The sequence below is a fragment of the Urocitellus parryii genome, chromosome 9 (assembly GCF_045843805.1).
Source record: "Urocitellus parryii isolate mUroPar1 chromosome 9, mUroPar1.hap1, whole genome shotgun sequence".
Classification (NCBI taxonomy): domain Eukaryota; kingdom Metazoa; phylum Chordata; class Mammalia; order Rodentia; family Sciuridae; genus Urocitellus; species Urocitellus parryii.
In genome coordinates, this window is record NC_135539.1 from 77132656 (window position 1) to 77158999 (window position 26344).

Genomic DNA, 26344 nt, shown 5'->3' on the forward strand with positions numbered 1-26344 from the left:
TGTTAAGTCTATCATCTTGACACTAAAGCCTCCCACCTCACATCTTAGGCCACATCTCTGATGACACCTGGCCCCAGTGTCCACCTGCTTCCTGGACATCTTTCATGAGCCTTGTTAAACCTCAGCTCCTTGTATTTCCTTGCAAGCTGGTAACCCCAGGCTTTCTCCTGCGGTTAATTGCATTACTGCAGTTCTACCCCTCCCATCGGCCCAGGCCAGAGGGGAGTAACCCTTCCTCCCTTTTGTTTTCGTTCCCCACAGCTGCATATTAAATGAACAAATCCCATCAACCCTGTCCTGAAAGTACATTCAGACCTTTGAAGATGTCTGTCTGTGCAGTTGCCAGAATGGACAATGTCACCAACACTTCCTGCTCCCCTCCCCACAATTAGTCTTGGTGCTCCCTGCTGTTGCCTTTGACGAACACCCAGGGATCCTGGCAAAGCCCAGCAGTTTGTACCACTTCCCTGCTGAAAACCATCCCATTTTAGCATAAAAGCTCAGCATAAAAGCCAAGCTTCTTACTCCCCACTGTCTACCAATGATGTGGCCCTAGCTTCCTTTCTATCCCCACCCCCTTCTGCCACCCTTTCATTCCCCTGCCCGGGCAGGATGGCCACTACCACCCTAGAACAGCAACACCTTACCTAAGGGCCTTTGCACTTCCTTTCCTCTGCCCAGGATGAGCACACCAGGCCCAGAGGAATCACCTGCTTATTCCAGACCTTTGGTCTAAAATCCAGTTCCCAGCAGCAGCTGGGCAGGACCTTCATGCAAACCCTGCTGGGCTCCATCACCCTCTTGACCCCAGTGTCTTTTCAGCACTGCTCCCAGTCTAAGAACCTAGATGGTTTACTGGATCTCTTCCTACTGTCACCTCTCTCTGAGGTCTGCCCTGCCCCCTGTTTAACTCCGCAGTGTAAGAATTTAACAAACAAAACAATTTGCTAGCTAGTGTCAGCCAGCATGGCTCCTGGCTCAGGTGCCTGCTCTGCAGTCCTCCCGCCCTGCTTCAGTCCCACACCAGGGAAACTGGGTTGAGTCAGTCAATGGCTCTGTGCCTTAGGTTCCTCAGTGAGATCAGGACAACATCTTAGATTTAGGTGAATGCGGAAATGAGCTAATATATGTAAATCCTGAGGAATGCGGGCCAGTGCCAGCATGTGAGAAGGGCGCACTGTTCTTCTCATCTCACTGAGGGCTTGGCACAGCAGAGACCGTGTGCCCTGCCTGCCGGGGCCCAGTGCAGACCTGACAAACGCCCGTGATGTCACCACCACTGCCATCACCCAGCACCTTTTCAGGAAACTTGAAAACATGTCACATGTTGGGCTTAACTTGAAGGCCCAGACTCTAACTCGGGGAAGGAGTCTCAAGCAGAAGTGACCTCTGAAGCGAAAACCTGCTGTCACCACAGTGTCACAGAATCCTGGATGACAAACGTTGGAAGGCACCGGGAGCCTGGCCTCCCCACGTGTAGAGACAGTTTCACGTGCCTTGGGACTCCGGGGAGACTCACCTGGCCCTTGGCAAAGCCATCAAAGCCGTCATAGATAGCCAGCATCTTATGGCCGTCTGCGATCCCCACTCGCACGGCGGAGCGCACAGCCGCGTTCATCCCAGCAGCAGGTGCCCCTACGTTGATGACAGCCACGTTGCAGTTGCTCTACAGGAGAGGGCAGGCCCAGGTCATCAGGCATGCTGCACACCTTACACCTGGCCCACACGACGCAGGTGACCACATTCCACAGTAGCGTCAAGGTCACAGTGGGAAGGCCAGCCGCAGAGCCCAAGGATAATCCCCCAGAAGCCAGCATTTAAGCTGGGGCCTGTGTGCACGGGGGCAGGAGGGCACTCAGGCCCTGGGAGGACCGGGGCACCGGAGGCCAGTCACCTACCTTTGTGATCTGATCATCAGGCAACTTGATGGCCAGTCGCTTATAGATGTTCAGGTTGCCCTCAAAGCTCCTGAAAAGAAAGGATTTTGCTGAGTGAGGGCCAAGAACACTGAGCACAGCAGGAAGGAACTCACTTTGGGGGCAGGGCCCCACAGAATAATCCTACCAGATACCCTGCAAATGCCCAAGTGGCCACTTAGGGAGCGCAAGGCCCTGATGTTACACATGTCCTACAGGGAGCTGGACAGGGCCTATGAGGCTGTCTTTTTCTACTTCAGAAACAGGCTAAGGAAAAATGGCATTCTTGGGTTCCTGTTAAGTTTCTTTTCAAAATGCAGGCAGCATGTCTCCTTGTACCTTGATCTCACTAGGGTCTGAACCACCCCTGCTAAAAACAAAACAAAACAAAAAACAACTTATTTTTCTCCACCTAGTTATCTAGGTCTTGTGCATATTGGGAAAGGATTGAGCACAGGCTCTAAGCACAGTCTAGACGACCAAGCCCAAGGAATATAAATTCCTCATGAAGTAGAATGTTCTTCAAAATATCTCACCTTCCTCGGAGTCGTACAGCATCTTTAAATCTCCTCTCATCCATTGCCTTTTGTACATCCTGGGTCTTTTAAAAGAAATAAGAAAAAATAAGGATGTGCCAAGAGTTACTATGTCCCCGGGTAGGGATTGCTGGGCGGAAAGGGTCAATGCCTCCACAGCTGGACGGTCTCAGTCTCACTTTGGATGACCGGCAGCCCCAAGATTAGGTGGCCAGGAGTCCAACACTGTGGTTAGCAGTGGGACTGTCAGTGCCTGGCTGTGAGCTCAGAGCCCTGGACCCACCCAGCCCAGACTGCTTCCCAGAAAGAGGAGGAGGAGGTGGGACCTGTTGTTCATGGCCTCCAATGCACAAGGATTTCACTCCACAAGAGCAAAGTTAGAGGAAACCAATCTCTCAGGGAAGGTTCTGAAAATTTCTTAATTTAATTCTGATAGGGAGAAGAAAAACATAGTCCCTGGCCTCTCTGGGGGCCTGTGTACGAGACCTGAGTGTGCTCACAGCAGACAGAGGAGACAGGGGGGCTGGGGCCACACCAGTACAAAGGGTGTGACAGGAATGACAGGCTCCAGTGATCCCAGTTAACTTTAGGACCCTGGGCAAGTTACCCATTTCCCAACTTCAATCTCCTGGTCTGTAAGATAAGAGGAAAAACCCAACCCCTCTCCAAAGCTGTCTAAGGTTATTAAAAACAGAAGGTTAGGAAAACACCAGACAAACTGCAGGGAACCAGCAAATGGCTCACTGTGGCCTTCAGTAACAAAACCTTAATATGATGGTTTCAAGAAGGAGCCAAGTTTTTTGTGCCACCCTGGTCTCTAGGAGAACAGACATGAGACATGAGAAACAGGCTCAAAATCAACGAGCTGTGGCCTTTTAAGCCCATCACCCCTCACACATTTCCAGACACTTCCTGTCCTCCCGTCCCCAAGGACATGGACATGAACACGCTTGCACAACATGCGCACACACATTCACACATGACCACACATTTGCACATACATACACATGCCCACACACATATACAGACTTTCTTCCCTCCTCATGGCTTTGGGAAGTATATTTTAAAGGTGTGTTAGGATTACTGTGCCTAAGCCCCTTGACTTAATTACTTATCCACTTCTCCATATCATGAAAGGCATTCACCTCAGGGTCAATGGAAAGACCAAAGTTACAGTCACTTTGGAAAAACAGAAGAGCAATTTCTAATGCAACTAACTTCACTGCCACCTCATCCTACTGAACAAAGGTTGAAAACTTATAACTCATTTTTCCTCCATCCTGTTTCAGACATTCCTGTGGACCAAAGGGGATGGTGCTTCCCAGAATGTCACCGGAAGCTCTTCCAGTGTCCCATACCACAGATCTGAATGTCCTATGGGACAAACAGACAGACAGGGAGTGACTGAAAGTGGAAAAATGCACCATGCCACGCCTTCTCCCTGTGAAGCGCTACACATTCCCAGCAGGACCATTTGCCTGCTCTTGTTTTCCCAGCAGACTCTGGTGCCCAGGGGCCACCTGATCCTTTCTCTTGTAGGAGGCACTCAAGGCCCCTAGAGCACACTGGTTCTTGACGGCAGACTCACCTTTGGGGATGTTACCACTGGAGTACCACTGGGACGGCAACTCACAAACAAGAGAGTAGAGGCTGCATGGGTTTTATACACTATGACCCACTGGTCATGGATGGGTAGCCCCTCTCCATGCCCACCCACTGGCCACACTTACCATCTGCACACACTCCACCAGGGGCAGGCGTACAGCTTGGTTTCCACTCAGTGACACCACGCAGGCCGGGGTCTCGGGGGTGGCCTCCAGCAGGGCGACGACCGCCTCCACTCCCATGCGACTAGCCTGGAAATGAGAGTGGGGACAAAGATGGCCCACCATCCTCTTCCACATCCTCAGCAGGAGGCAAGGCTTTCTGCCATGTCTGTGCTCACCTCCCACCCTGCTTCCTCACCTCCAGTCCACCACCCCGTAACACGACGACTCCAGTGAGAACTGGCAAGAGGGCAGCAGGACAAAGCGAGGGAGCAGAGAGTATTCAGACCTGAGGGTCTGGACTCGGGGTTCCCGCTGTCCCCTCGGGCCAGCGTGTGGAAATCTACACTCAGAACACTGCATTTCCACCTCTTGGGTTCTATTGTCCTGGTCCTTTCTGAAATGGCACACTGACTTCACCATCAACTGAGGTGATTTTAAACTGAGAAATCCCTCTAGGAGAGCAAGTCTCAAAGGATCTTTAACCTTAGGATGCAGACTGCTGCATCTCAAGGGATGGGCTCCCCAACAGCCTTTATGACAAACAGGTTCCTTTAAATGTCCACAAATATTTCCTTCCCAGAGACCTTGTGATTGGCATCTGCCATCCTCACTTACCAAAATCCTGTCAAATGCTGAAGGGGTCCCTCCTCTCTGCACGTGTCCAAGAATAGTCACCCGAGTGTCGAATCCCAGCTGCTTCACCACAAGCTAAAGGGAAAGACTTCCATTAGAAGGTACAAAACTGTGATGTGGCACATCAGTTCAGCTGTGGAGACAGTCACTGCGCTGAGGAGAGATTTCTCTACTCTTTCTTCTGAACTAAAGTCACAGATGATTGTTCCTAAATAATGTTCAGTGGAACAGCTAACAGATATTTTTTGAAATAACACTTTTGTTATCAAAAACAACATATCTCCCAACTAGCTAATGAACATAACATTTATTTTCCAAAAAGCGCTGTGTTTCAAGCAGCTTCTATTTCAGGTATCTATATTTTTTGAAAATGTAAGCAATTCCCCAATCAGCTTCAACTTGCACAGCTGTCATCTGAATAACATCACCCAGGACTGTCAGCCCTGCACCCAAAGGAATGGCAGCTTTTGATGTGCAGAGGCAAAGTTCTCTAGGACTCAGAGTCCTCCTCTCTACCAACAGCAGGGCTGGCTGCCTTGTGTCCATGGTCCCTTTCTGGCATAGTATTCCATGATTTAATCTCAGTTAAGTGAGAAGGAAAATCTTTGCCTTAGTTTTATGGATCACTTTTCGCAAACATTGGCAGATGTCTTTGATAGATATGGGTCAGTAATTCAATATGGATGTGCAGTGCTGGGACTGAAGTCAGTGAGAGAAATGTACTGAGCCAGCCTCATGGCAGCATCCTGCCAGACTCTGCCTTTCTTCATGGCCGTAAAGACACAATGACTCATGGCCAATGAGGCAGCTTGTTGAGAATGTGTTCAGCTGATGCTCCGGGTTGGGGGAGGGACTTCTGCTGCTGCAAACAGAGAAGCCCAGGTCAGCTGCCATGTGGTCAGTCCTGCTCACCCTCAGAGCAATTGATGCTCAATAGCTGGAACTTCCTAACCAAAAGAACATGCTTGGTCACCATATGTCTCTCCCTATTTCTGCTGGAGTCACATAGCCTTGAGGAATATCACAAGAGAGAACACAAGAAGTGCTGGCCTGGGAGCTCTGTGTTTCCCAGGCCATTGAAGTTACGACTCATTAGGAAAAAAACTCTAAACTATCATGGACCAAAAAAAAAAAAAAAAAAAAAAAGATTAGTACTATGCAGTGTTCTAGATCAAAACCCTGTCAATCAAGCTAACAGCTCCTGTTTCCAGGTACACAACAGAGTAAAAATGAGAAATTATACAAACTTACATCCTTGATTTTCTGAGAGGAAATGGGTTGATTTTGGGTATCAATTGCTCCTTCAGCCACGATGATAATATTCAGTCTTTTTTTTCGGGCACGGTTCTAAAGAAACAGAAAATGAAAACATTCGCATTCTTAACCTGTTTTTGACAACAACAACAAAACCATAGAAGTTTGTCCCAACGTAAACTGGCCTATTTGTAGGCAGAAATCCTTTCAAGAAGTGCTTCTCGATGACACTGAAGGAATTAGGTAGCCTGAGTGACAGCAGGGAAGGCTGGGGGTCTCCGTGGGACTTAATGGCTTAGGTGGCATTGCAAACACTGGTCAGAATTGAACCCCCAGCCAGCCAAGGCAGGGGTAGAGTGCCAACTTGCTGACAGGCCACAACAGGGAGGTGGATCCCACATAGGTTGGACTCCTGAGCTGTGTCTCCCTGCAAACCACGTCTGGTCTCCTTTACACTCGGGGCTTCCTGCCACTCTCCAAGAGCCCCCATCCCCAACACAGCCCACTCCTATGTTGGGCCAGGAATCTGCTGCCACTGTGATGAACAGGACTGTGCACATGCAGAGAAGTGGACGGGTGGGGCACGAAAAGAAGGCGGGAAAGGACCCTGTGACAGTCTACATCTGTAATGTCCCAAAGTTCCATGTGTTGAAGGCCTGCTCCCACCCCAAAACACCACTGGGATGTGGTGGGACATTTAAAGAGAGGCCAAGGGATAGAAATAGGTCAATGGGGGTGTTCCACGGAAGGGACACTGGGACCCTATCCCCTCCTCTGCCAGGCAGTCCGAACCATGGACTGAGACCTCTGAAACCATGAGCCAAAAATCAACCTTTCCTCCTTTAAAGTTGATTTCTTCAGGTGATTTGTCACAACAACAGAAACCTGAATAATGCAGATCCATAGCCCAGACAGAGGGTTTGGGCAGCTGTACCTTAGTGTCCACTCATGCTGTCTGGACTCTCTAGTTGGTACTGTTGGTGGCACTGTCTTAGATACTTACAGAAGTCCCGTGAGCCTTTAATGAACCATAACATGTAGCAACCACTGCATGAGGGAGATTAACTCATTCTTAAGGATACATTTCTGTAAGGTCCCAAATTAAAGACCATTCTGTAGAAAGTGTCAGTGGTAGCTGTGAGGACCCCTGGCCATGACTGCAGCCAACCCTGCCAGAACCAGGGTAAGGCGGGTTGTTCTAACATGGCTCACTCTGACAACATCAGTGTTAAACTCATATTCTGTTTTCATTCTTGATGGATATGAAATGTGCTATGTTTTGAAGAATTTGCTATGCAGAAGCAACTTCTTATGGGTTCAAAGTACAGAGTGATAACTTCAGCCTTGCTTAAAAGAGAAAAAGCAGAGATGATAACAATTTCCATAAATAACTGGTTGGCTAAACAACCATCAAACACACCATTCTGGACTGATTACAAACCACAGTCCTCAGGACATTGAAGTGGGAAGACAGCCTCCTTGCCTCTGTCATTTATGGATCACCTCCTTGTCCTGTACCTGGATTGGACGAATGCATTCACTGACTCTGCAAAATCACTAAGGATTTTGCAAATTACAGCAGAGAAACTGGATGCAGGAAGGTGAGGTTACTTGTCCTAAACTACCCGTTGAGTGGTAGAGCCAAGGTTTCAACCTAGGAATTCTGATGTCTCAGAAAGGTGTAATAAATTTTAAAATACATACAGCTTGGAGGCATTTGAGGGCTTGTTTCTTAGGCTAATTTATTTTTCAAAATATTGGAAAAAATTCTTGCAGTGGGGCATTGATGATCAATTAAGAATAAATGACAGAATGATATCAAGTGTTTCCAAATATGGATTACTTCAGACCATCAGTCCTGCCTCTGCCAAAGCCTAAGGGGGATGCCAGTGTCCCTTCTCTGGTCATACCTGACAGTGCAGTGTGTAAGTGTGGAATTCAACTAGATTTGTTGATGAGACAACACAGTTTAATCACCTGCAAATATGAGGGAAGTATCTAGAAAACAAATGACTGAACCAATCTTATTGCAGACTTTCTTTCTAACTAGCCTCCCAGAGTCTTCCTTGAAGGGCTGTCAGTGGACCTGTGGCCTACAATGTCACTGAGGATCAGGCCAGATACCTGACTGGCCAAGCTCACTGAGCACAGAGATCTCAGAAGAAAAGTCCTGTATAATTCATTGCATATTCCCCAGGGCCCAGTGAACATGCCTGTTAAAAGGAGTAGGACCTACATCTCATGAAATCCAAGCCCAATGAAGATGCTGCTTATGTCCCCTGGGTCAGAACCAGGGACCAGGGAACCTCTTCCTTAAATGGCAGTATTTGTACTATGTCAACTAACAGCTTGAACTTCAAAAGGATGCATGATTTCCCCTAGCTACAGTTCAGCTTTACTCAATAGTTTTTAACGTAGGCTCTTGTGTCAAAGCCTTACTGAACACGTGGCCATTCTCACAGGCACTATGTATGCACTTGCTGAATACAACTAAATTTGGTCTGTGACACAGTGCTTGCACAATTTACCTATTGAACAATTAATAACGATTATAAAAATAAGAGAAGGAAGGCAGGCATTGTGGCACACACCTATAATCTCAATGACTCAGGAGGCTGAGGAAGGAGAATTGCAAGTTCGAGGCCAGCCTCAGCAACTTAGCAAGATACTGTTTCAAAATAAAATAAAAGGCTAGGAGTGTGGCTCAGTAATAGAGGGCCCCTGGACTCAATCCCTAGTACTACAAAATAGATGGGGGATTAACCCACATATTGAGATGCTATCCTAAAAGCTAATCATAGTCTTAAGTGAGACCTCTAATACCCTAAGTATTAAGCCTTCTTGGAGGCAAACAAGCCACACAAACAGCCACAGTATGAGAGACAAATGTGCAGCTCACTTTGGACAGAGGAAGAAAGAAGCCTGGCTCATGTCAATCAGCAAACAGGCAAACCTCCAGATCCCATACCTTGGAGAAGGAAATGCCACAATACCTGACTCCTAGTGTTCTGGGCAAACTAAAACTGGAGAGGTGAACAAGGGTCTGTTCACGCTTGGGCACACGGAGGTAGCAAAGCCAACAAACAGATTCTCTTTCCAAATCTGGCTTCCTTTAATAGCCATAATCCCATGGAATTCACTTCTCAAACTAGGATCACTACCTTGAATGAAAAGCAACCAAGGGCTATGCTAGCTGCTCCCTCCTGGCACTTCAGGAGGGAACAGACACGTGGACAGCCCACAGAGGAGGCTTCTCTGCAACAGGCTTTGCTTTGTTTAATATCAGCAAGTTTTCACTTGTTTAAAGAGCTGTCCAATTTGGCAATCCCAAAGGCCATTACAGATCCTAACTAAAGCAACAGCCAGAATCCCCCGGCCATGCATGGCAAAATCACCAATTACCTCTGAGAGTTTGACGCACATGTTTTCCTCCCAGCCCTCTTCTGGTGGAGACTCTGGGAGGAATACCCAGTCTGCTCCGCAGGCCAAGGCACTCACCAAGGCCAAGTACCTACATAAAACAAAATGACAGGATGAATACACGGAGCAGGAACCTTCCAGCCGGCCTACCACAGGCACCCAAGCACAACAACAAGCCAGGTCAGATGTCACACTGGACTTGAACCAGGAGATGCTGGCTTCTCTGGGAGCCACACAATATGGGGTGGAGGACGTTGGAGGAGACAAATGAAAGGTGTTTTCCACTTAAATCATGTCTGCAGATACATACCCACAGTGTCTCCCCATCACTTCTAGAACGAAGGTCCTCTGGTGGCTGGAAAGATAAAAAAGGGAAAATCCAGTCACCTCCACTGGGAACAGTATGGAAAGTGAACAGAAAAGTACTCTTCCAGCCAGGTGAGACAAAGTCTGCTGCCTAATGATGGCAGGTACCCAAGCTTCCAAAAAAATGACTCATTTTCTACAAAAGAAAATGCCACTATAACAGTATTTCAGACTCTTATGAGCAGAGGGGTATAAGCAGCAATTGCAGGTTCTAAGCACGTACTCTACACCTGCTGCTTGAGCCTAAGACTAACTTACACATTTGTTCTATGCTCTTTCAAAGGTGATGATGTGCTGGGCAAAGTCAGGTGCTTCTGTCAAGAACCATAGCTGGATACATCCCACGTAAAGTCATGAGTGCCACAGATCAGCTCCATGAACACCCAATGACTACTGTCCCTCCAAGGAATGCAAGAGCCAACTGCTCTGAGCAATCCCTCCACACCTGAAGAGATGAAGTGGTTTCCTAGGTGTCTACCACATTCACACCTGGTCTGCAACAGAGGCAAACGGGACAGGTACGGGAGGACTTGGGAGGCCCTACCCTCTGGGTACTTTTCCAAAGTATCAAGTCTCAAGCTTCTCATCCTCAAAATGGGAGGCACTTGCCCTATTTCCTATTCCACATGGTTTTTATGAATAGTGCTTTAGGAACTCTCAGCCGCCCTGAAGTGATGGGTAATGCCCTGCCATGAGTCTGGGCGGACTCGGCTAAGCTGATGTGGCTCTATATTCCTGTCAACTGCAGGTTGGAATCCCAGCACAAGACAATGCCTCCTCACTCTCCAACAAGCTCACTCGCTCCATCTCTTTACCTGCAAGCTATTCCTTCAAGGAAATTTTGGGCAAGGCTTTGGATAATTTAATTTTGTTGTCTCATTTTTCTCCAACAAGTGCATTTCCTTCTATGATCAGATTTTTTTAAAAAAGCAATATTTTAAAATTTAAAGTGAAAAGTAAACCAGAGAACAACTCTCTGTGCTTGGAACTGCACCATACTGACAGCCCTCCATAGCACCTTCGGCACAGCCAGCAGTAGTGTGTGAGCGCTGGCACATCACGTGCCTACAGTCAACACCCCTGGTTCCTGCGGAGAATTTTACCTCTGGGCAGTGGTCATGATGGCATCAATGACTTCCATAATCCTGTGCAAGGCAGAGTCCGTGCCGATGGTCATGTCTGTGCCACAGAAGTCGTTGTCGATGGAACCCACCATGCCCACCACGTTAAGGTAAGAGTACTTCGTCACAGCTTCCTCACTGATCTTACCTGCATTAGAAACAAGCAACACAGTTAAGAGCTGCCCAGGAACTAGGCAGATGGCCACAGGTAAAGAGAGCAAGGATTCTACACTTTTCTCTTCATTGTTTCCTCGGAAATATATGTAGCCTACATCTATAGACTTAAGGAAAGAAAAGCCAGACAGAGTCAGTAGTCATCACAGAAGTGTGAGTGGGCACAGGGCACTTAACAAGAGCATCAGTACGTATGAACCTCTATTTTACCTAGCAACACCTTTGGAGAATGACTCACTACGAACAAGGTGACACTACGATCTCATAATTAAGTACTGAGACAAAAATGCCAGCTTCAGTTCCTTTCTCATGGCTCCACAGGGAGCCAGCGAGTTGGTGGGTATCAACCTACCTAGCGCTGTCTGGACAGACTCACCTGGATAAATTAGAATGGCCAAAGGAGCAGGGACAGGCTTTGGCCTGGACTCATGGCCACTATTCCTACTCTGTGCTACCAACAGACCTGTGTTAGATCAGACAAGGTGGACGGCAGGATGCGGGAGGCCCTCGCCACCTCTGGCCTGGTGGTAATGCTCCAGTCCTAAGTACAAACCTGAGCACAAATGCGTGAGCTCACCTTCACATCTTTCATGCAGTTGCTTACCTGCCTGAGCGATACGCATTTTTATATCACACATCATATCATATAAAACCAATTGTGAAAGAGAGAAAGCTACAGGATACACAGGGTTCTCCAAGATGGCAGATCGTCATCGTCTAAACTCCTGCAACAACTCAGGTTTAAGTGACAGCAGCAGAGTCAGTGGGATGTACCATGATGGCTCAAAGGGTGGAAGCTGGTGTCTGAGGGCTGGCATGAATCCCAGCCATTCCCCTAGCTATGCGCTTCCCCAGTCACCTCTGACTCCTCATCTGTAAAATTGAGATAAGTTAAAAACCTATCTCAGATGATGGCTGTGGGAATTCCACAGTACTATCTATGTAAAAGGCTGACTGCTTCCCAGCACACAGTAGGGCTTACCATCATCACTGCTATTATTTGAGAAACACAATTTAAATCCTGAAATGACAAGCTATAAGAACCGCCACAATGATGCCCAATCTACTTGGCTGCAGTTAAGAGGCTCACACATAAAAAGGACCCATAAATGTGCACAATTGCTATGTGTCCGTCATACAAAAAATAAAACTTTTACAAAGGCAAAATGTTTGCATTTCAAATCTCACTAAAGGCCAGGGAAGATGAATGGGGAAAATAGAATCTCCAGAGACCAGCATGAGCAGACAGGGAAATGTACCATTCTTGGCCAACTCCTCCAGCAGTTCGCTCCACTCCTTCCGGAAGATGTTGGCCCCTGTGAGGCTTCCGTCCCCACCGATCACGCACAGGTTGGTAATGCCCCGCTGGACCAAGTTACCAGCAGCCTGTAAGCGACCTTCTCGAGTGTGAAAGGCTTTGCAACGGGCACTGCCAATAATCGTCCCACCCTGGAAAAGATAAAATCATGTGTATTGATCTCCTTTCAACTGGACAGAAGACCAGATGGATCAGCACACGCCGACTGATGAGTAAACATGGGACTTTCAATTTACACTCTCCTCGTTGGCATGTCTCGTCAGCCCACTGTGGAAGTTGGTGATTTTCTCATTTTTAGTCCCATATTGGAATTCTGTGGTGAAGGACACAGGTGTCATGCCCAGAGTGGCCAAGAAGGTGTGGAGCTGAAGACAAACGCAGCCATGGACCAAGTATGCAGAGCATTTGAAAGTCTGTGGTGTCACCACAGCTGTCCAGCAGGCCTGCGTGGAAGCTGTACCCACAGCAGGTGAGCGTGACCAGGTGCACACAGAGTGGGATGCGGCCACCACGTGATCACCAGCCATGACCCGAGAAGCAACTTGTGCTGCTGCTTCCAGGTGACCAAGGCTCCTTCCCTGAGTCAGGTTGCACCACAGGTTCAAGCAACACCAATGGGAACCCGAGAAACAGAGACCGGTTTTTGCATTACATCCCTCCAACCTTTTCAGAGGCTAAATCTGAAATCTGATCCCTCAAACTTCCAAGAGAGATAAATCATGACTTCTCATACTTAGCTGTTCAAAAAACTGAGGATGGTTTGTTTGTAGCATCTGGAGAAATGCAAGAGTCCTTTAAATAACAAACACAATTATAAGAACTCCAGTTTGGACCAGCTGCCTCAAGTGTCTGCTGGTGCTTAGGAACAGTATCCTCTCCAGACTGCGCAGACTTCTACCGGGACATGGCTTCCGGAAGTCCTGGCGCTCACATGCTGGTATTTGTCTGGACACCCCAAGCGTGTACTGTATAACTCACGTCAGTTTATGAAGGCCCATTTTAAACCACACAAATGCACGTTCTTGCTACATTAAAATCGCCATCATTTAATTGGCCAAAGCATTATGAGAAAGTTCCCAATTTTGAAACTCATATTCATTAACAGCACCAAGCGTGATCCTGGTCTCACAATGCTAGTTCCAAGTGTGACTGCGACAGTATACAACCTGGCTCCCTCCAAGGCAGGCCTGGGGTGGGAGGGGCAGAGGTCAAAGCAGGGTATGCTGGCTCTCTGGACTTTCACTTGACAGAGAGCAGCTGGAGGATTCTGTGACTTTTTACACCTGGAAGAAGAGTTAAATACCCAGAAATACCAAGGTTGGAGAGATAAGAGGGACAGAGCCATTCCCACCCACACCAGCCCCCTCCAACCCAGTAAGCACCTCCTATCATCCTGTCTCAATCACAATGGCAGAATGGAAAGTTCTTCTCTGTGGAATTCAGCCGACAGAGCCTGAAGTCTTACGAGTATTATTCCATCTAATTACTGATGGCTGTCAAAAGTTCCTTCACTTTTTGTCCAGGCACAGCAGAGCTAGATGCAGACTGAATCATTGGCTAACATTACAATGTACATTCCACCAGCATCTTCTGAGCCAATGTGCTAGTTTGGTTTCTAATAAAAAGTACTCAAAATGAGTCATAGCATTAGTCTACACATTGTAAAAAACCAAACCACAAATTACGAGCATTTCATGAAGTCTATTCTTTTCCACTTTTTAACTTGGAGCCTTCGCTGAGCTGAAATGTTCCAGGAAGGTATTAGGTTTAATCTCAGAGTAAACAACTGTTCCCCCCTGCAGTGGAGATCACCTCTTCCTTGTGCACTACACGGAAATCAGCTCTGCCTGATCTAGACCAGAACAGACATGCAAAAACCTAATGAGCACAGAGAGATTTGCCACTGAACACACAGCACCAACACACCAAAGTCACCTCAACTGTAGTCTTATCTAAAAAAAAAATCCAGTTGCAGGGCCACAGGAAAACAGGCAATGACACACTCTGTATCATGGCCACTTCCTGGGTTTACATTATGGAGAGCTTCTTATTTTTAAAAATTTAATTAAATGGCAAATTAATAATGTTTTCATTTGATGCAAGCAGTAAGGAAATCACTAACAGAAGTCAGCACATAAATGTGTTTTCAGTGTTACTGAAGCCCAAGTAAAAAAGGTTTCAAACTAAAACAGTTCCTCAGAGAGACATCGTGGTACCTACCACTTGTAGGATGCTGGACACGCTCTCCCATTTGGCTTCCACAATGTTAGAGCCTCCATCCACCATGCCTTGGTAGCCCTGGGCGAGAAAATACAGGAGGTCTTAAAAGTGGGTTGAACTTTGCAGTGACATTAATTGATGCCCAAATTACACAAAATGGAATCACAAATGGCCACAAATATAGTTTCCCCCACACATAAAGGTTAGAAGACAGCACGATACTTGCACTAGATGATAGTATTCTACTGTAATGAAGCCTCTGAAGTTACCCTTTAATAATGGAAGCTTTTTCCCAGACTTATCCAAACAGAAAATCTGGGAATAAAGTGTTTTGCCTACTATTTCCTAGTTCTTAGTTCTTAGGAAAAGGGACACATTTATCGTGAGTGTTCATAACTTGACACAAACTCACACAAACTGTTCACCAACACATTGCACACGTCAAAGCATCTTGTCAGGGTCCCAATTTGCCAAGGCACTTCCAGGCTGATTAGAGATCTATTAAAGTTTTTTTGTTGTTGTTGTTTTTGTTTTTTAAAGCGTAGGTGAATAATAATTCAACCTGTCTGATCTTGCCATTAGTGAAAATTATACTGCTTACATCCCCAAACATAACATGACACACATTTTAAAAAGTGACATTTTCCAAAAATAATCTGATTATTTTACATAAAGAAAACAATTAAAAAGTAAAAAAGAATGACTCAATGAGCAATTAGCATAGCATTCAAAGGTCTCTTCATTGTACACATGTGGTAAGTTGCTAGGAAATGACTCATTCTTCAATTTGCAAAGTCATCACGGATGTAACATTTGAAAAGTAACTAACTGCTAACTGCAGTGTTAAACTGTCTTTAGGAATAAAGAGATGTTACCAAATTGTGGTCTAATTTTAACCAAATGTATTATAATGTATTCAGATGAGTTTTTTCCTAATGAATCTCCCTGGAAGGCTACATACTTATTTTAACATAGCAAAATATTTTCTACGACTTTTGGAATTTGTCTGCCAAGGCAGTTCTATGACTCATGTAAGACAAAAAAAAAAAAAAAAAACAACACAATACCTTGAAGACTATGTTTAGCTTTTGACTGAAAAACAAAAATATTATCTGTCTTGTGGTCCCTAGTTCATAAGTGGAATCTAAGAGACCTGCACAGGCAGCGCCCAACCTACTGTCCTGCAGAAGTTTTAATGCAAGTCACTTGTTCACATCTAAGAACACGTCACAGACTCCAAAGTCATTTCAATTTCTTGTTTGAAAACCTTTTGAGCAATGTCAGAATAAGCATTATTAACCGTCTGATCACTTAGGAGACACTGCTTTCTTTCTTCTTCTTTTTCTTGCATATATATCTTTTAGCTGTAAATGGACACAATACCTTTATTTTATTTTTATGTGGTGCTGAGGATCGAACTCAGTGCCTCACACATGCTAGGCAAGAACTCTACCACTGAGCCACAACACCAGCCCAGATACTGCTTTCTTTAGAAATAGTTTGGGCCAGTATTTTCAGGCATTTGTTGAATCTGCCATAAACAGAAAAAGAGCTACTCCAGCTGTAGATGGCTTTCTCTTTTAAGAAAGATAGATATGTGTTTTTTTGTTTTTTGTTTTTTTTTTAGTTAAAGACCCAGAGGGAATTTATGGGCTGGTGTTATAGCAAAATACCTCTTCTTCCAGAAATTTTGTTCAGTGCATCCGTGCATCTTAATTGGATGGAGCTTGTTTTTCCAATCTGATTTCCTGAATTCTTCAGTCAATAATTGTTTGATCAGCAAACATTCCAGCCACAACTGAAAAACAAGCTGCTGAAAATGATGCACTTTGAAAGCATTTTTCTAGATGCTGTTACAACTGACTTCCTGTGAATGTAGTTATTGCATTCAAAGATTTATCCATGGGCTTTGATGCTTCCATGTGTACACATTTTCTGTTAGTTTGCTAGTACTAGGACTCCCCCAGTTTATATCTGAATAAACCAAAGCATTTCACTTACAGAACTTGAGAGTGAGCACACAGGGCCTCTGAATGGCTATGTGGGCTGCCTAATGGCTCCGCAGTCTTACCTGATTCAAGACTAGGCACTCAATAAAAGGGGGCAGCAGAAAGTTCTCTGTCAGTGATTTTCAAAGTTGAGGGCTATGACTTTCTCCCCCCCCCCCCCCCCTGAGGGAATGCATATGTAGAACCTGAGATTGGAGAGTTCCTCCCCCACATGCTCACCTTTCCACTAGGGATCTAAAAAAATGCTCTTGTCCAGAGACCTGAACAGTCATCCCATAAAAGTGTGCACATTATTCCATGGAAAATTCCAACAGAGAAAGAAGCCTTAGGAGATGTCCTTGGTAAGACTTCACTCTAGAATAGGCTGAACACAGCAAACCATTATGTAGTCCTGTACTTGGCACTTTGGAAAACAAATAATATGGTAACACGGTTAATTTGGCCCTCTGGCACTATTCGAGTACTTTAAGTCAAAGCTAACAGTACACAGCCTCAGTGGTTACAACAGCAGGAAGACACAGGTCACCTTCCTCCCAGAGAGAGGCTATCTTACAACTCAAAGGGGGCTCCCCCAGCCCCACAGGGACAAAGGTGGCAGTGGAAGTGTCAGAGGCAGGGGAAGGAGCTCATGATCATTTGCAATTTAAAAATGCTAACTGTGATGAAACTGGCTGAAGCTCCCAGCAACATGGAGCATGACATCACCAGCTGTCGAGGACATGTCACCAGAGACAAATCTCACTTGAAGAATTTACCCTAAGAGCTGGCATGCAGTGAGCATTCAATAAAAGAAAATGCTCATCCTGTAATTATGACAATGTCCCAGGACATGCACTGGCCCGTACTGCAGTGGAAAGGTAATAAGGCATGCGTCAGAGACCTAGGTCACACAGGCTTTTTGTGAATCGATTTAAGCAACTTAAGCAATGCAGTCACCATGCCCGCGTGTTAGTGGGGGGGGGGAATAGCCCACCCCCCGCAGACAGTGGTGGGAAGCAGCAGCACAGGCAGCAATGCAGAGGGACACACTCAACTGGGACAGTCGTTTTCCAGCAGACACAGTGGCTAAGCAGCTTTGGCTTCAATGAAGTTAAAAGAAAACCAGTTACATTTAAAACATCAAAGAGACATGCCTGAATGACACACCATAGGCACGTTTGGAATTTTCAGCATGGCTGGGGGAAGGTGGAGGTCAGTGTCAGGAATGGGAGGGGTGAGATGGGGCACAGACATGTCCCTACAAGGTCAGCCCAGTCAAGGCCTGGCGTCTTGTTTCACCAGCTACCCCTGCACTCATATTCCAAGAGCACGGGTGTTATCTGGATTCCAGCATGTCTACAGGCTCTCCTCCAGTGGATGGCATGCTGAGGCTGGAGAGGGGGCAGCAGCACTTCTGAGCAAAGCAGGGGGCAGGTGCATGGGAAAGACTTTTGTGAGTCTGTCACAGGGTGGCATTTCTCACTTTTAAACACTGGAGAGCAGGGTGGTGCTTCCTATCCCAGAGGACAGACAGCGTTTCCTCTGGCAAGGAGGGGGCTCCATTAGGAAAAGAAAATGATACCAATCTATTAATTAAAACTTCTTTATTAGTGTATTAAGTCAAGTCACAATGCTCAGGCCCGAACAAGGGACACTACATTTACATGCTGATTATTCAAGCTCATGGCGGATGGCCAGCTGGGGTGAACCTGGGCCTTCAAAGAGAAAGCTGGAAGCTGCGATGGAAAGGGGGTACCCTGAGCCCTGAGGCCACAGGGAGGGGAAAAGGTGCGACCACAGCAGCTCTGGAGACTACAGGATTACCTGCCCATGCCCTTATTCCTTTACTGTAAGAAGTGTTTACACAGACACATTCACAATCTGCTCTTTTTAATAACAGTAAGATTAAGCAGTTAAAGTGATGGGATTACTCCTAGTTTTTATTTCAGGGTGTGCAAGAGGAGAGATGAACACTGATAATATTTACAAATGGCTGTTTATGAGTAGCATCAAACTAGTTTCTTTTTAAAACAAGAGACTTTTGGGTCATATTTAATGGTTCTTTTTAAATCTGCAAAATAGCTTTTGACAACAGGATATTAAACCCATATATCAAACTAAACTCAAGGAGACAGCCCTCTTCTGCAGGATCTTCTTGCAGTCACAGCAGCTCTCTGGGGGGCAGCTAAGGGTGACTTCCTACTCAGTGTGACCCACCCTAACCACGGCATTGGCTAGACACAGCCTTGGCCACAAACCATTGTTCTTGCATTGCCAAGAAGCTAAAGGCTTCCATACCTTTAAGGAAAAACCCTAACTTAAGGGGAAGAACAAGAAGGAGTCAATAATCAGCAGACTAGGTAGAAAAGAATGGGTTAATCCACCATCCCTCCCCAGCTCTCTGACAACGTAAGCCAAAGGCTTCGCATGCACGACACGTAGGCCTGCCCCAGATTTACAGGTCTGCAAGCCACAGCCAGATAGAACAGCTCAGGCTAATATGGTGCCAGACTTTTACCAGAAACACCAGCTCCTTCCAATGAATACACTTTCACACGCCCTCTACCAGAGAGAAAAAAAAGGACCTTCAATTCCCCTCTTTCATACTAACCTGCTTAACTCTTTTAGTCTGATGGTAACCTCCAAAGCTCTGGCAAAACACAGAAACTAGACTAAAAAAAAAAATTACAAATGCAATAAAATGCTAAATGGCACCATCTTCTAAATTTGAGCCCACATATGTCAAGAATTGTGGTCCCCAATGAGGGTCGTTCTGCCAAGGGAACATTTTACCAATGTCTGGCAACATTTTTGACTGTCATGACTGAAGGGTGGGGGTGCTCCTGGCATCTCACTGGTAAGGACAGGATGCTGCTGGATATCCTGCAGTGTTCAGGACTCTGCTCCCTTCCCAGAATTCCCCAGCTCTGAATGTCATAGTGCTGAGGTCAAGAAAGAAGCTCCAAAATGTGTGCACAGTCTCAAGAGCTCAGGGAGAAGGCACCCACAATTTCCAGCAGGTCTATAAATAAATCAGCGGCAGACCCTGATGCTGTGTCTGGTCACAAACAGCCCCCCTTGGTGCTAGTGTAAGGAGGCCTCTGCACTGGACAGAGGAAGACACAGGATTATGGGTTAATTTATTCATCTTGCCACCGAGATGCTTGCTATAGGTCCACAATCCTTTACCCAAACTCTGTGAGTGAGAGGCAGACCAAAATTCAAAAGACACTGGATTTTAGCAAGCAGTATGAACATTACTGCTGTGTAACCTGGGGCTCTCAGGAGCATGCACCACCTCAAACCCACCCCTACAGACGTGGGATTCTGAAGATTAAGGTACAAATACACTGGGTGGGTGAGCCAGGATTTATAGGTAGCCTTACAGGCAGCCAGGATGTTATTGCTGAGTAAGTTAGAAAAAACTTGCAGATTTTAGAATTTTTTTAATTTCAGAATTACAGATACAAATTTTTAAATCTATAACAGAGAGAAAATGATTCTCCAAACCGATCAAGTAGATAACATTTATTGCTACTGAGCAAAGAGCCTGCTACTTGCACAAAGGCCCTCTGGTCTGAGGTGGGTCTGAGAATATGCTTCTAGTGAGCCCAACCAAGGTAAAGTAGATATTGAGGATTATCCTCCTGTAAGGATATGAAGAATAGAGCTCTTCCACTAAGATTACCGTTTGTGGGGAGACGGACAGGGGTATCATGAGAAGCACCTCATCATCTCTGGATGGGCAATTTCAATTCAAAAGAGTTCATCTTTGGGGTGTTTCCATTACACTCCACTAAGACAGAATTTTAAAATCCAGGTACGACTACATTCAGATATGCGACAGCCTCTATCTAAGGTGCCCACTCCTAGTAAAATAGTTACCATGAAACTCAGAGTCGTCTTTAAACAACATTTGCACACAGGATTCTCTGGCAACATCTCAATGGAAGAACTGTGGAGGTTCCTAAAGGAAATGGGAGCTGCCCAGAGCCAGGACTCCTCATTCCCCCTCCCGGAAAGGATAGGAAGAGGAGCCCACACCAGCCAAAATTTCCCTTAGCCACCGCTTCAGAGAGGAAAGGACAAACGCAGCCCCTACAGACCACTGGGTTCAGGCACCTTCGCTGCCTACCAGGCAGTGTGGACCTCAGAGCCCCAACTTTGCTAGATGATAACGGTGATGGCTGACTTTGGGTGCTGGCTTGGCTGGATGGATGGCTGCTAGAGCCTTCCAGAGCACACTTCTATGAGGGTGTTTCAGGGAAGGCTGATGTGTGGGTCTCTGAACTGAGGAAGATCTGCCCTGAACGTGGCACTATCCAACAGGGTGGGGCCTGATGGAAGAAAAAGCAGCAAGAAGAGGCAGCTTGCAGTCCTGCTGTGCCCCTGCTGAAGAGTTGCCCGTGGACCTCAGAATCTGGTTTCTTAAGTCTCTGAATGCAGACCTGTACCCAGTGGCCCTCTAGGCAGACGTGGGCCTTCAGCCTGTGGCTGGGAGCTGCATCTCTCACATTGAGCTTTCCAGCTTCTTGAAGTGAGCAGCTACTGACTTCCTTGGACTGCAGATGGCCATAGTGAGGCTTTTCAACCTCTGAGCTTATGGACCCATCTAACAAATCCCCAGCTATATCTTTAATGAATACAATGATGTAGAGAATAAATCTGGTTTACCTCAAAAGAAAGACCACATGTTCTCAGTTACAGGCCCATGAGATGTGTTCCATACCAATTCCTTAATTTTAAAATGTGCCTAGTCTCGTAGACATAGGTCTGAATATCACCAGAACACAGGTGGACAACCACAGTGCACAGTGGCCAATAAAAACAGATATACAAGGGCCAGGAAGACAAAACCATTAAATCCAATCAAGTTGACCAGTTACTATTTCAAAAATGAAACCCTCGTATATCCATCAGCCTTACCAGGTCCTCCTTCTACCAACATCCAAACCAAGTGCAGAGTTGACCCCTGGTTTAAGGGAGGGCTGCTCAGCCTCAACACTGCTCACATTTGAGGCCAGCTGGGCATCAGTGGTGGGGGCTACGTAGTCCATTTCAGAATGCTGGATGGCATCCCTGGACTTACCCACTAGGTGCCACCAACAACAACCCTTCCAACAATGAGGTAACAAAAAGTCTCAAAACACTAGCAAGTGTCCTTGGGGTCAGTCACTCCCCTGATTCTGGGCTGGGAGCCTGAGAGGTCAACACACCTTCCTAGCCCTAAAAATGAGGCATAGTGACCCAGAGAAAGTAAACTGTCTGGGATGGATCAGCTCCTTTCACTATGAAATAACAGAAATAACTTCCTTCCTCACAACTGGCACCCACAAAGTCACCACCAAGATCCAGTCAGTCGCTGTCCTGAAGGCATTTGTAAAACAGGAGCATTAACAGAGGCCAGGGATTGTAGCAGCCATTGAAATCACAAGGTTTCCTGGGGAAACATCCTGTACTTTGTTGAACTTGAACAGGTTTTGCTAATTTCGATAGAAAAACCTCATCTGAGGCTGCTCCAACTCCAAAGAGCTTATTCACTTATTAGGAACAGTTTCCAGGCCAGAACACCAAATTCTCCCTCCAGGTCTAAGGCAGAATGCATACCTCACCTCTTAAAAGAAAGAAAAAGAAAAGAAAAAGTCAAGGCTGCGGAAACCACCTCAGGGTGCACAGGTATGCTCTGCAGCAGGAGCAGGAAAAGGCAGCCAGTGGGTGAGAGACTTGGAGACTGAATGCAAACTGGAAGGTAGTGGGTGGAAGGAAGGATGATGCCCATGGCACCGACGCTAATGTGCTCATTCCAAGTCAATAAGCAGGGGAAAGCAGCCATCAGAGCCTGGACAGAGCCCAGGAATGGAAATTCACAAGGGCAATTTGACCTTAAACCAATCCAAACACAAAATGATAAAACAGTGGTCTAGAAACTCGGAGGTTAAAACCGTCATTTTAAAATTGCCCCAACCAGATAAGTACAAACAGAAACCACATAACACTTCCAAAAAAGCAAACCAAAACACAGGAAAGTCCTCTTTTCAGCAAATGATAAACAAATGGTTCTGTAGACAAATGAGAGAAGAATGGGAACAGACATTTCACAAAAGGGGAAAATGAGTTAGTAGATGTGCAAGGGAATGTCGCCAGCTCCCGGGGAGTCGCATGAATGCGCCACACACGTATCTGGCAAGCATGGGTGGCACAGTGCTGGATGGGGGTGGGCCTTAGGCTGGGGTTAGAAATTTTTGAAATCACTTTGGCCAGACATTGGCATTAAAAGGACCATGAGTTTGGACTCAGTCAATGCCAGGTCTTGGCAGGTAGTGATATAAAACCCTAGATGGTTTAAAATATTATATAGATCTTGCAGTGCTACGGTGGATCAGGAATCATGGAAGTGAGGGCCAAGTACACAATGGGTCATCAATCTGATGGAGCATTTTGGATCATTTAAAGCAAGAGTTGGGCCAGGAGTGGTGGCACATTCCTGTAAGCACCAGCAAATGGGGAAGCTGAGGCAGAAGCATCGCAAGTTAGAGGCCAGCCTCAGCAACTTACTGTCACTCTGTTTCAAAAAATACAAAGGACTGGGGATGTGGCTCGGGGGGCGAAGCATCCCCAGGTTCAATCCCCAGTACCAAAAATAAATAAATAAAGGAATAGTTGGAATCAATATACCAAACAGAAAACAGTCATAATGGCAGGAATAAAATACAGCATATAAAATATATTTGCTCTACTTTTCAAGATGTACATATTTCCTTCCAGTCTTTTAATATATACAATGCTGAGATGAATCATACTCACTAATGGTCATCTTAAGAAAAATTTAATCTTAAAAATAAACATTCTCCTCTTCCCATTTTTTGAAGCTATGACTTATAAATGTAAAAATTAAAGGTAAAAATTTCCAAATAGCTCTTAAAATAAATAATGTGGTTCAAACTCTATTAGCACCTTTCATCCAACTATTACTGATTCTGAAGTTGCCAGGGCCTCAAAAGTCAAAGACTAGGTGCCATCCCTGCTATTTGGTCACAGACTCTTCATTCTGAAACTAAAGCCTGAACGGACACTAGGGAGTAGGCCTGGGTTTCATATGAATAATGAAAAGCTCAAAGTGGCTGTTTTACCCCATTTCTCAGAGTACTTGGTCAAGCTCAGCCCACACTGGAAAGGACTATATCACTTGTATGTGAATAAGAGCTACAGACAAATACCACCATTTGAGATTACTGATTCTCCAAATCAAGAAAAGGAAGTTGATAGCAAAATGACATGTGCTCAGTCTTATCTCCTTTCTTCCCTCACTTCCTGTGCTCAGCTTTGGGAGACAGGTGAGAGACAGGCCTGCAATGGCAGAGCTCTGATAGATGGGAGGCACAGATAAACAATAAACGGGAAGCAAACACTGACCTCATATATAAAGTACACTTTGGCCCCCACGTATATTCCCATGCGCACCACAGCACGGACAGCAGCGTTCATACCTGAGAAAGAACAGGAACAACTGTTACTCAAGAGCCTGTGGTTCTGCCATTAATTAACCGAGACTACAGGTAAATTGTGCAACCTCTCCTACGTCCCTTTTCCCCTATGTGAGAAGTGAGGGATTAATGTAAGGATTAAGAGAAACAGGGAACGTAAAGCAAGGTCACCCATCCATGGATACGGGGGATACAGCCATAATAGAACCCGGAGCACTTTCAGTTCAGAACATTGGTGCCTGGGCTTGGTGTGAGTTCCCAAGCAGCTCCACCTGTGGCAGGTCAGCAGAGAAGATAGTCTTCTTGAAGTTAGCCACAGTCAAAGAAATCAATACTGAAAAGGGCAACTAGTCTGTGATTTGAGGAGATGAAAAACTGGTTATTTCATTACCAGTTATTAATATAATAAACAATTAGGTGGTGGCTTTAAGTGCAATATAAGTCATGCAATTCTATTGGAAGATAAAAACCTGCCTAGTGTTAATATTAAACCTAACCAGGATAACTCAAGGACATCTTTCACATTTAAAAGAAACTAAGAGCAGCAAAGTGCGACGTGGAATCATACAAGTCCACTAGACTCGAATCTGCTTTGCTTTCCCCTTAAGTCCCATTTCTGCTGGCTGACAACTGACTGGAATTGCCCCCCGCAGGCATGGAACCTGAACAGTCCTGCATCACTGCTCTGGCTAATGAGCTAAGGGCATCACGAGAAAAATGGAAGGACTAAGGACCAGGTCCAGAAAGATGCCTTCATAAGGGGGAGACACCCTAGCTTTCAGCCAAACTGCTCCCAGACACTCAACCACTCCCAATCTGCCTCCTCCATGTATTTACATTTTGGAAACAAATATCAGAACCAGAGATGTCATAGAATATACAGACAATGTCTTTTGGTAAGTAAATGCCCCATAAAAATGAGCTGTGGCTCTTCAAAAGTATACTGTGACCCATGAGGAAACTAAACTTGAGTATATTTATATGGTGAATTGGCCCAGAAGATGGTTTAAAAAATCCTAAATTATGCTAGGCCAGTTCTGCAGTTCTGGAATAAGTCCATTACCACTGGAAGGCTGCACTTTTGAATGACAATATCCCTTTAGCTGAAAAGCCTTGGGATCGTATGTCTTAGAAATAAATGTATATGATATACATTTGATGTCTATGTACATGTGTATATCAAGTACCCTTATCACTTCATATTAAAAGCCAGTTTACTTTGTAAAGAAATTTTAACAACCTGCTGAATTTACTGGGGGCCATCTCTCAAGAAGGTCAAACTTGATGGCATGGTGGGTGGCATGCACCTGTAATCACAGCAACTCAGGAGGCTGAGGCAGGAAGATGGTGAGTACAAAGCCAGCCTCAACAACACTGAGGTGCTAAGCAACTCAGTGAGACTCTGTCTCCAAATAAAATTTTAAAAAAGGGCTAGGGATGTGGCTCAGTGCTTGCCTGGCATGTGTGAGACACTGGGCTGGATTCTCAGCACCACATATAAATAAATGAAAAAGAAAAAGGTCAAACAGCATTTCTAAATATAATTGGATTCTTTTATCCTGGTAATTTTCTCTTTCCCCTGTACTCACTCTTGCTCAGCACCACAATTTTCTTCTGTGCCATTGAAACCAATACCTCCAATTGCTCCTGCCTATAAAAATGACATCTTTTCCTAAACTTTCTCCCTGAATCTATGTCCTGCTAACATCATCCATACCAGAAATTGGCCAGAGTGACTCAAGCAATTTCTTTTTTGTGTTTTTGCAAAAAACTTATCAATACATTCTGTTAATTTATAAAAATAATTACAGATAAGGAAACCGACACATAAAAGCCTCCCCCCGACCTTTGAAAACTCAATTCGAGGCTGCATGGCTATCTTCCTAAATATAGTTCCATACTTCTTTCCTGTACACGATTTTTGAAGTTTTTGTACTCAACATCAGCACAAATGTTTTGTTTTAAACCACTCCAGTGCCATGTTCCCCTCCCCCTTCCCCATGACTCCTTGCTCTGGGGACTCTTCCTTCCTGCCTGGGGGCTGCAGGAAGTGCCTGTCAGCATCCCCTGCTAACACTCCTCTTTGGAGGCTCTTCCTCAGCCTCCCAGCTCCTGCACCTCCAAGACGACTTCCTGGCCTCCCCC

The 26344-nt window shown here is 45.7% G+C and overlaps 1 protein-coding gene across 2 annotated transcripts in view; it reads right to left on the bottom strand.

Annotated features, from left to right (window-relative positions):
• Positions 1–26344, bottom strand: part of Pfkp (phosphofructokinase, platelet) — a 55895-nt gene that overhangs the window by 19094 nt on the left and 10457 nt on the right. Inside the window, exons 2-13 of one of the 2 annotated variants that reach the window (XM_026412639.2) lie at positions 24129–24202; positions 14728–14805; positions 12449–12638; positions 10998–11163; positions 9839–9883; positions 9511–9619; positions 6106–6201; positions 4837–4929; positions 4183–4308; positions 2453–2517; positions 1899–1968; positions 1520–1666 (exon numbers count right to left, since the gene is read on the bottom strand). In XM_026412639.2, coding sequence (XP_026268424.1) covers positions 1520–1666; positions 1899–1968; positions 2453–2517; positions 4183–4308; positions 4837–4929; positions 6106–6201; positions 9511–9619; positions 9839–9883; positions 10998–11163; positions 12449–12638; positions 14728–14805; positions 24129–24202 — 1259 coding nt within the window. The remainder of the gene's footprint in view (positions 1–1519; positions 1667–1898; positions 1969–2452; positions 2518–4182; positions 4309–4836; positions 4930–6105; positions 6202–9510; positions 9620–9838; positions 9884–10997; positions 11164–12448; positions 12639–14727; positions 14806–24128; positions 24203–26344) is intronic. The other variant, XM_077802317.1, reaches the window with a different exon arrangement.